This window comes from Piliocolobus tephrosceles, chromosome 10 (assembly GCF_002776525.5).
Source record: "Piliocolobus tephrosceles isolate RC106 chromosome 10, ASM277652v3, whole genome shotgun sequence".
Classification (NCBI taxonomy): domain Eukaryota; kingdom Metazoa; phylum Chordata; class Mammalia; order Primates; family Cercopithecidae; genus Piliocolobus; species Piliocolobus tephrosceles.
Window position 1 is genome coordinate 116,894,373 of NC_045443.1, and position 11,540 is coordinate 116,905,912.

The 11,540-nt window shown below is 46.0% G+C and overlaps 1 protein-coding gene across 1 annotated transcript in view; it reads left to right on the plus strand.

Moving 5' to 3' along the window:
- Positions 1–3,449, plus strand: part of HSPB8 (heat shock protein family B (small) member 8) — a 17,978-nt gene extending 14,529 nt beyond the window's left edge. Inside the window, exon 3 of the mRNA XM_023204509.1 lies at positions 2,408–3,449. Coding sequence (XP_023060277.1) covers positions 2,408–2,567 — 160 coding nt within the window. The 3' untranslated portion in view covers positions 2,568–3,449. The remainder of the gene's footprint in view (positions 1–2,407) is intronic.
- The last annotated feature ends 8,091 nt before the right edge of the window (positions 3,450–11,540 follow it).

Below are 11,540 nucleotides of genomic sequence, written 5' to 3' on the forward strand. Positions count from 1 at the left end.
GAAGGAAGGAAGGAAGGAAGGAAGGAAGGAAGGAAGGAAGGAAGGAAGGAAGGAAGGAAGACTCCCCAGCCCCTCCAGGAGTCCTGCCCATGATCAGGAATGGGCTTACCTCATGCCTTGGTTCTTTCATTGAGACCCTTGTATTTACAATAGGCAGAGCTAACATGGACAAGTGGAAAGATTTTGATTGAACTTCTGGGCCTTCCTGCCATAGTCCTTCTTTCAAATATCTGGTGCTGGGGGGAGGCAGGAGAGCATCACAGTCAGATACTCTGAGTTTGGAGACCAGGATTCCAGTTCCAGTTCCTTTCTGCCGTTTGCCCGCTGAGCAACCTTGGGCAAAACAGTTCACTTCTCTGAGCCTCAATTTCCTCATCTGTAAGATGGGGATAGCAATGGAATCTGCCTGGTGGGATTATTGTTAACACCAAAATGATATGATTCAGCTAAAGTACCTGGCACATAGAAAGTACTCAGAAGGTCATGGATTTCAGGATTAAAAAAATAATGGCACCCCAATGAGACCACTATATGTCCTCACAATTTTCATAGTTTGTTGAAGAAACCAAATTCTCAATAGTCTCATTCACTCAAAGCAATCTGAAAACCATAAAAATATCTTATTAAGGCCGAGGCAGGTGGATCATGAGGTCAGGAGATCGAGACCATCCTGGCTAACACAGTGAAATCCCGTCTCTACTAAAAAGTACAAAAAGTTAGCTGGGCGTGGTGGCGGGTGCCTGTAGTCCCAGCTACTCGGGAGACTGAGGCAGGAGAATGGCATGAACCCGGGAGGCGGACTTGCAGTGAGCCGAGATCACGCCACTGCACTCCAGCCTGGGCAACAGAGCGAGACTCCATCAAAAAAAAAAAAAAAAAAAAACCTTATTAGAACTTGGACCAGATTTAGGTTTAGAAATTCCATCTTCAATGCTTTCTCACTTATTGAGCTTGTCATTTGATTTCCCCCAAGTCTCTGTTTTGTGATCTGTAAAATGGGCATATTAATGCTTACCTCTTAATCATCCTCTTATAATACTCCAACCAGGTATTGTCTATAATTGAGTTTTAAGAACAAGATAATTGGCTGGGCTCGGTGGTTCATGCCTGTAAAATGATGATGATCCACCATCGTGGATCACGAGATCAGGAATTCAAGACCAGCCTGGCCAACATGGTGAAACCCCATCTCTACTAAAAATACATAAATTAGCCAGGCATGGTGGTGGGTTACTGTAATCCCAGCTACTCAGGAGGTTGAGGCAGAATTGCTTGAACCCGGGAGGCAGAAGTTGCAGTGAGCCAAGATCGTATCACTGCACTTCAGCCTGGGTGACAGAGTGAGACTCTGTTTAAAAAAAAAAAAAGAAGAAGAAGAAGAAGAAGAAGAAGATAATAATAATGATCTGCTAAGTGATCGTATTAGTCTGTTTTCACACTGCTGCTAGAGACATACCTGAGACTACGTAATTTATTAAAAAAAAAAAAAAAAGAGGTTTAATGGATTCACAGTTCCATGTGGCTGGGGAGGCCTCACAATCATGGCAGAAGGTGAAAGGCATGTCTTACATGGCAGCAGACAAGACAGAAAATGAGAACCAAGCAAAAAATCTTACAAAACCATCAGATCTCGTGAGACTTATTCACTACCATGAGAACAGTACGGAGGAAACTGCCCCCCTCTCATGATTCAATTATCTCCCATCAGGCCCCTCCCACAATACGTGAGAGCTACAATTCAAGATGAGATCTGGGTGGACATAGCCAAACCACCTTAGAGATACTTAGGGTATGAACAAAATCAAGGCTTATTTTGAATACCATAGAGTATGTTGCCATCTGAAATCTACGTGTGGCCAGCTTGGCCCCTTTTATCCACCAAGGTGCCTAGTGCTTGCATCACCCTTAATGCATTTTGTAGTGAAGCACTCTCCAGCAAGCACATGTCAGATGAAAATGTGTTGCATGCTGTGCATAACACCCTACTTGCGCTCTATAAAGGGATGGTAGTGGTGCCATTTCTGCTAGTAATTGTGCTCAGTAGTGGGTATTAAGGTGAAGACTTCAACCTGGGACCAAATATGTGGTCCACAGCTCTCTTTTAAGTTAACAACTACTGTTCAAACAGCACTTTACCATTTTAAAGCATGCTCAGACTCTGAAGTTCAAATACTGTACAAGTTCAATATTATTATCCTCATTTTGCAGATGAGAAAACAAGCTCAGAGCAATGGAATAATCTTCCCAAGACCACACAGCTAGAAAGGGGTAGAGCCAGGATTCAAACCCAGCATTGTATGTCCCCAAAGCCTAAGCTCTTATCAAAAACATTTCTTCTCAAGTGAATAAAATAATGTTTAAGCTATATTAACAATAATAAATGAATAAAATCGTGTGTTTCTCCTAGGCTTCCTGCAGAGGTGGATCCTGTGACAGTGTTTGCCTCACTTTCCCCAGAGGGTCTACTGATCATCGAAGCTCCCCAGGTCCCTCCTTACTCAACATTTGGAGAGAGCAGTTTCAACAACGAGCTTCCCCAGGACAGCCAGGAAGTCACGTGTACCTGAGATGCCAGTACTGGCCCATCCTTGTTTTGTCCCCAACCCTAGGGCTTCTCTGATTCCAGGGTACATTACTTTAGCTGAACTCAGATTTAGTGCAAGTAAAATGTTGGGGGGTGCGGGGGTGGGGACTGACCACAGATTCCCTGGATAGTGTAGTGGTAGATTTTTCCACAAGATAGCGCAATTGGCAAACCATGCTTGGTTGCGTTAGGACAAAATCCTAGTTTCTCTTTCTTTACCTTTTCTATCTTGATGAAAATATTGCACATTCTATAGTTGCAAAACACATAAAGGGGGACTTAACATTTCACGTTGTATCTTACCTTGCAGTGAATGCAAGGGTTACTTTTCTCTGGGGACCTCCCCCATTATCCAGATTCCTACTCTGGGCTCCCAATTCCCATGGCTCCCAAACCATGCTGCATGGTTTGGTTAATGAAATCCAGTAGCTAACCCCACTGTACTTCCACATGCCTAGCCTACAAAGGGTGATATACAGGTCTTATATCCCTATATGGAATTTGTCCATCAATCACATAAAAACAAACAGTGCCTTCTGCCCTCTGCCCAGATATTTCCAGCATGTTCCCAAGGTTTCCAAGTTAGCCCTCCCTAAGGACTCTGGGAGCCTCTCAGTTTATGATCTGGCCAAGGTCCCCATTTTCTTCCGTCCCCTTTATTTAAGTCCGGATTTTTGCAGAGGGAGCTGTCTCCAGACAGCTCCATCAGGAACCAAGCAAAGGCCAGATAGCCTGACAGATAGGCTAGTGGTATTGTGTATACGGGAGGGACGTGTGTGTCATTGTTATTTGAGTTATGCTGTTGTTTAGGGGGAAATAACAGTAAATAATAATAATAATAATAATAAAGGAGCTGACGTTCTTAGCCTCGTGTGGTTCTTTTAAAGAGGAACTAAATGTAATACCACCTAGATATACAACATCAGTTAGCAATTCTATGGCTTAAAGTAATGTTTCCTGATGAATAGTGGCTTAAATGATATAAATAGCTGTTTTCTAACTTCACAAAAAGTTTAGAGGTAAGTAGATACAGAGTTGTTTTTTTCAACTCTAATGCTACAAAGAGCCCAGGATATTTCCATTTTTTTCTCTGACGTCTCTGACAAGTTTACATAGTCACAGTCTATCCTCATGGTTGCAAGATGGCTGCAGCAGCTCCAGGTATCTCATCCTCATCTGACATTGTATGGGAATAGAAGGAAATCATAAAAAGGTATTATCACCTAGCTTCTTTTATCAGTGAGCAGGATATTTTCCAGAAGCTCCCAGCAGACTTCTTTTTCTATCTCATTGGCCAAAAGTGGGTCACATGCCTACCCTCAGACCAATTTCTGGCAAAAGGGAAAAGGATGATCACAACAGGCTTGGATCAACATCTTCTGAGGCCACGAACATTGCTGCCTGAACAAAACAAGGTTCTGTCAGGAAGGAGGAAAGAGGCCTAGCAGTTCTGAGGGCAATTAACAGTGTTGTGGCTGCCACGGGTTTTGATGATGCCAGGAACACAGATCCCTGAGTGTAGGGTAGAAGGAAGAAGGGCTCCTGGTAAGTGCCAGGAGACCCAACTCAAACTAATTTAAGCCAAAAGGGGTATTTATTGCTGCACGTAGCTGAGAAGTCCAGGATAAGAGCTGCTTGCTGCTACAGCTGGATTCAGGGTACTAAAGATATCAGCAGAACTGTTTCCCTCCATCTGACCTGGCCCTGCAGTGCTGGCTTCATTCCCACTCTCCCTCTTGCTCGGGCTTCCCATGCTCCCAGCCCTCCGTGCCCCCATGTCCTCTCACTGGGGCCACAGGTAGCTGCAGTCACTACAGCTCCACATCCACATTCCAGTCCTGAGGGAAAAAAGCCAGTCACCCTAGGAAGCAGAGGTTGTTATTTTTGCAATGAAGAAGCCTGAGGCCAAGAGAGAAGTAGCTTGGGTAAGTCACATGGTGACAGCAAAACTCGGACCTATATGTTTTCTTATGGAAGAGTTAATAAGGAGCTGCAGGGCTGCTTCTCAAGGGCATATCCAAACCCCAAAAGACAGCAGAATCAGTGACTGAACACCCACTCTGCTGGGACCTGTGCTAGGGGCCAAGGGCATAGCAAACCATGAGTCACAATCCCAGCCTGCAGAGAGCTCACAGTTCAGTAACAGAGACAGGCAAATAAAAGAATGGCCCTCACTGAATCTTTGATTTGTGCCAGCACCATGCTGGGTGCTTTATGTATATTTAATACATTTAATTGCACTACAATCATATGAGGTAGGTCCAATTTTCTTTCCTTTTCGTTTTTTTTCCCTCTCTTTTCCTTTTTCTTTTCTTTTCTTTCTTTCTTTTTTTTTTTCTCACAGAGCCTCACTCTGTCACCCAGGCTGCTAGAGGGCAGTGGCGAGATCTTAGCTCACTGCAACCTCCGCCTCCCGGGTTCAAGTGATTCTTGTGCCTCAGCCTCCCTAATAGCTGTAATTACAGGCCCCCGCCACCACGCCCGGCTGATTTTTGTATTTTTAGTAGAGATGGGGTTTCACCATGTTTGCCAGCCTGGTCTCGAGCTCCTGACCTCAAGTGACCTGCCCATCTCAGCCTGCTGAAGTGCTGGCATTACAGGCATGAGCCACTGCGCCCAGCTGAGGTAGGTCCGGTGTTTATCTCCATTTTTCAGATAAGCAAAAGTGCCCTGTCCCAAATCATATACCCAGTAAGCAACAGGCCCAGGCAGCCTGACTTCAGGACCTTCACTCTTCACTATTACTCTGGTCTGACTTTCTCCTAACAAAGCAAAATACATATGGCTTAAGTGAGTCCATCCAAATTATGGGAGAGGTGAGAAGACAGGTGTTTCAGACTGGGGCTTTGCGGAGCGCAGGGCAATCAGGGGTGTCTTCTTAGAGCAGAATTCACTCATGGCAGGCTTGAGGCTCAGGCACAGTTATAGGACTTGAGAAAGCAGGGTTTGGGGTAGGGAGGTGCCTCACAGACAGAAGAAAATACATGAGCCAAAGCAAAAGGCATGTTCCTTTTAAAATCCTTTGATGTTCCCCATTGCTTACAGGATTGAGTGCAGACTTCTTTGCAAGACTTATTAGGCTGCTGGATCTGTCCCTGAGTGACCTTTTCCCACTACAGCCCAAACCCCCACTCTCTCCCTCCTGCCCCACCTAACTTGCCTCTGTTCTTCCAACCAGACACGCCCTTTCTTGCTATCAGGACTTTGAATACACTACTCTCTCTCTTCCAAGGATTACTGTCCCACCTTCTTCATTGGATAATTCTTTGGGGTCTCTGCTGGGCCTCCTACCAGGCCAGCCAGAGCCCCCTCTCATTTACCCTCATCCCAACACAACACATCATATTGTAGCAGCCTAGGTATTTGTGTAGCAGATAAATAATAATAACAATAAGAAAAATAAAAACTGATTCTAGCTACTCTGCTTTCAAGGAAAGGAGGAAGAATCATTTCAAGCCTAGCGGAAAATCCTTACCCATCTGATATATTTGTTCAGCAAATATTTACTGAACACCTACCATGTGCAAGGCACTGGGCTGAGTGTAAGATACTGTTTCTTCCCACTTCATAGAGCCTGGTGAGAGGAGGAAAGTAAGATTGTTATTTCCACGTTCTCTAGTTCTAAGCCACTGAATGGTAAGACCCCAAGCAGGTAGAGCAGAAGACAATCCATGAGAGGGTTCCGAGCCAAGGGTATGGAGAGCCACACAGATCCGCTCAGGCAAGCAAGCAGGGTCTCTAAAGCAAGGGGGCCTGGCAACGTGTGGGATGGCTGGACTGTCATGATGTAACCGCCCAATGGGTTCACCTTGCCTGCTGCCTAGACACAGCTGATTTATCAAGACGGGGAACTGCAATAGTGAAAGAGTAATTCACGCAGCGCCGGCTGTGCAGGAGACCAGAGTTTTATTATTACTCAAATCAGTCTCTGAGCATTCGAGGATCAGAGTTTTTAAAGATAGTTTGGTGGGTAGGGACTTGGGAAGTGGGGAGTACTGATTGGTCAGGTTGGAAATGGAATCACAGGGCGTCAAAGTGAGGTTTTCTTCCCTCCCTTCCTCCTTCCCTCCCTCCCTTTCTCCCTCCCTACTTCCTTCCTTCCTTCCTTTCTTTCTCTCTTTCTTTCTTTTTTTCAGAAGGACCCTCTCTCTGTCACCCAGGCTGGAGTGCAGGCTCACTGCAACCCCCGCCCCCCAGGTTCAAGTGATTCTTCTCCCTCAGCCTCCTGAGTAGCTGGGATTACAGGTGCCTCCCACTGCGCCCAGCTAATTTTTGTATTTTTAGTAGAGATGGGGTTTCACCATGTTGACCAGGCTGGTCTTGGAATTCCTGACCTCCTGATCCATCCACATCGGCCTCCCAAAGTGCTGGGATTACAGGCATGAGCCACCGCGCCCGGCCGGCAGAGGCTTTCTTAATGTCTTCTGTTCCTGGGTGAAATGGCAGAACTGGTTGGGCCAGATTACCATCTGGGTGGTGTCAGCTGATCCACCCAGGGCAATGTATGCAAAATATCTCAAGCACTGATTTTAGGTTTTACGGTAATGACATTACCCCTAGGAGCAATCTGGGGAGGGTCAGACTCTGGGAACCAGAGGCTGCAAGATCCTAAACTGTAATTTCTCATCTTGTAGCTACTTTGTTAGTCCTACAAAGGCAGACTGGTCCCCAGGCAAGAAGGGGGTCTTTGCTGTCAATTTTGTTTCAGTGTCAAACCATGAACTAAATTTCTTCCCAAAGTTAGTTCGGCCTACACCCAGGAATGGACAAGGGCAGCTTAAGGGTTAGAAGCAAGATAGAGTCGGTTAGGTCTGATTTCTTTCACTGTCACAATTTCCTCAGTTATAATTTTGCAAAGCCAGTTTCAGTGAGAGGTGATCAGTGAGGAAGGCCAGGTGGTGGGGAGAATCAGAACCTAAAATATGGTGCACAATATTTAATTTTAAATTCTTTGCATTGTGATATAAAACTCATATGCCAGTACAACTTTTAGGGAAATCTCACACACCCACAGGTGCTTTGTATGAGTGGTCTTGGTGGATGAGGATGGATCAAGGTCAAGGATAGTCCAGAGCAAGGTAAATGGAGAGAATTCTTCATGGGCAGGAGCTTGGAGACAGAACCACAACAATGGTCTCCTGAGAGGCTCTTGGAGAGGGTACTTGATAGGAGTATAAGTCATTTTTATTTAAATATCTCAAAAGAGCATGATTTTTCCCAGATACCCAGACAGTTCCCCTGGTAGAGCACAGACAGAGAACACACGTTGGTGCCTCTTTGCAGTATCCCTAACTCATAACACAGTGCCTGGTGCAGAGAAAGCATTTCACACTTGCCAGATGCGTAGATGAATGGATTGATTGAACAAATAAAATCCAAACTCCATCCTACTGCCTTCAGAGCCCCATGATCTGGCCCCTGTCCAGTCTCCAGCTTCACCTCTTGGCCATCTTTCTGTTCCTCAGACACCATGGTCCTTCTCAGCCCAGGGCCTTTGCATTTTCCTTTTCTTTGGTTGCGAACACTTGGCCCCCAGCTCTTTGGCTGCCTTCTTCCTATCCTAATTTCCCCGGATCTCCCCTCCCCAACCCTACCCTTGCTTGCTCAAGTCTTACAATATTGTGGGAGGCCTCACAATCACCACCTCCAGTCACTGACTATTAAATAGATCACACTGCTTTATTTCCATCAAAGCACTTCTGAGAATTGTGCTTGCTTGGTTGGAAGCACATGTGCCTATTAAAATGTAAGCTACCCTCAACACTTATCATTTACATAGATACACCCCAGAACGGAAACTCCAAAAGAGTAGGCATTTTATTTGTCCATCTTGTCCACTACTGTCTTTTATGCTAAATGTAATGCTTGGCATGTCAGAAACAATAAATATTTATTAAATGGATGGATGAATGAACAAATGGTGAGTGTGGGCCACCCTGGGAAATTAGGCTAAAGGCATGATTTCAAAACCCAGAAACCTGACTCATTTCCATTCTGAGAGGTTCAAGCTCAAAGACACAAGACTTTGCATCAAAATAGATGACTTGACCCTTCCCCAGAGATCTCCAATCAAATGACAGAGAAGTATCCTTCCTGAGCTCTCACTATGATGATACTGGGAGAGGAGATGCCCAGGACCTTCTTGCAGCCCCTGCCTTGACCCAGCTCTGAGGGAGCTTTATCCGCAGCACACCTCCACCCCCTCCCAACTGCCTTCTAGCCAGCCAGCTGCCAATGGTGATGTATGGAGATGACTTGATTTGACCTTGAAGGGAAGAAACAAATTAATGTGTCTCAAAATAAATTCCGGGAATCAGTGGCTGGCTTCTCCTCCAACCCCTCCCTTCAGTGCCTCACGGGTAGTGCATCATAATGTGAAAATCAATACTGTCTCTTAAATGAGCCAACATCTGGAACTGGCAGGATGTGGGGCTGCCAGGAGGTCCCCTCCCACCCAATGTCCTGGGCCCAGGAGTTGTTAGAAGCAGTGGGAGTCTCAAGGCCTGCTGTGGGCCCAGCTCTCAGGTTGCTGAAAGCTTGCTGAGCAAACCCACCTGTCCCATAGCTGGAAGGCCTCCCAGGTATAAGCAGATGTGGGTTACCTTTGGGAAGGGGGAAGGGCAACCACGTGGGAGGGCATTGCCATTGCCTTTCTCTAAGGATGACTTGGATTTGGGGGGTGGGGCAAGAGAGACTCCAAGTCTCACTACCCAACTCAGCAATTCAATGTATATTTACTGAGCACTTGTGCTTGGCACTAAATTCAACTGGTATGCCCAGGTACAGTATGCCAGTGTTCAAATAATGAAATACCTCATTACCGCCTGGTGAATAGCACTGCCTGAGCCTCTCAGGACTCCCAGGATCCTAGCCTATATTAAGCATGTTTTCTTATTTTGATGCTTTGGCATTTGGATCCTGGCTAACACTGGAGGGACTGCCTGTCCCAGGGCCAGCCAATTTCTAGAAATAGAAAAGGACTCTGTGGGAGAGGAGCACATTTTTCACATGCAAACCAAACCCTCCAGAGCTCAGACCCCAACCACCTTCTTTATTGTGCTTTTCAGCCCTGAATCACTCTCCACCTGCCCTAATCACCCAGGGCCGGAAACCAGAGAACTAGAGACAGCCCCTATGTCCCAGAGCCTGCTGCAGTTATTCAAACGAGCCAGTTCAAAACCTGCATGCCCTGCTTCACCCTTTCCTTCTTGCAGAAGGCATAATAAAGACTCTTGCTCACATTTTCTTCTTACTGCCTCTGCCTCCTGAGGGACCCTGGAGTTTCCCTTTGTGGCTCCCCGTGGCGTGGGATGCCCCCACTTCTTAGAATCTTTGAGTATAGCAAGCTATGTTTTCAATGGCAATCTCCTTTTCTGTTGTCCACACCTAAATAATGATAATGATAATACCTACAATTTCATTTTTTCCCTTTTTTTTTGAGACAATCTCGCTCCGTTGCCCAGGCTGGAGTGCAGTGGTGCGATCTCGGCTCACTGCAACCTCCGTCTCCCAGGTTCAAGCAATTCTCCTGCCTCAGCCTCCTGAGTAACAGGGACTACAGATGTCCACCCCTAAACCCGGCAAATTTTTGTATTTTTAGTAGAGACAGGGTTTCATCATATTGGTCAGGCTGGTCTCGAACTCCTGACCTCAGGTGATCCACCCACCTTAACCTCCCAAAGTGCTGGGATTACAGGCATGAGCCACCACACCTGGCTACAACTTCAAATATAGCCACAGCCCCCATCACCTCCAACTCCCTCTAAGAATCAACAGCTGAAGTGTTAATATCTCTTCAGCAGGAGGCCTTTGGACCAGTGGCTGTTCTGAAAGATCAGTGCCATGTCCTACCAGTTAAAGATTTTGAATACCACACGAACACACACATGCACACACACACACACTGGCCTACTATGTGGCAGCTATAGCACTGGGCCTTGGGGAACACCCACATGGGTCTCTGCCTGCACCCGGCCTGGATGCAGTAGTTACTGGGGGCTTCTGGGAAGAAATAGAAGAAATGATGTCCAGTTGAAATCTGAAGGGGGAGTATTAATAATAGTGTTACTGAATGTTATTAGCTGCAAGGCACTGTCTACGCTCTTCACACTTATTTAATCTATGGTCAACCCTGGAAGGTAGCATCATGATCCAGAAATGTGCCCAAGATCCCATAGCCTGGAAGTGATGAGCCAGTTTTAAACTATAGCAGGCTTGTTCCAGACCAGTGTGTTAGCTAGGCCAGGGAGCAGGGAGGGTGAAAAGAAGGGTTAAGAGTTTCTGGCAGAGGGAATGATAATGCGTGGATTTAGTAGGTGTGTGTTTTTTAAAACAAGCAAAACCCTTAAATTTCACTCAGAGCTTCAGTTTCTTTACCCGTAAAATGGGAATAATTAGTAATCACGTTTAATATCCCCCGAAGAATTGCTGGGATCATCGCGAGTTTGTAAACTAAACAGGGCTATTGCTTAGTTATTATCACCATCCCAGCAGCTGAGAGAAGCAGAGAGAGCAGAGGACTGACAAGGACCAGCTGTCTTGGAAACGTTGCCTAGTGACCTGATATGGGACAATTTCATTTTTTTCTGTGCCTGCATGACACACCAGCTTGTTCTGGATCTGACAGTGACAGCTTACAAAATCCACAGCAGACACGATGACAGCGCTTACTGCCAATAGGCAGGCATGTACGCACACACACGTGCATGCACACACATACACACACACACAGGCCCATGCACACCTCAGATCTAAGCCAGCACAGACACAGTTATTGGAGAACAAAGAATGTCTTTGCAGAAGGGATAGAAATGGAGACTTTCTGGCTGTGCCCAAGATTTTGTGCTAGATCAGCAGTTCCTAGAGTGGATTCTATCAGCAGAAAAGGAGATGGGAAGAGTTCTGCCGTCAAATAAGTTTGGGAAGTGCTAGGTTAGACAAAGTTAAATACTCCTCT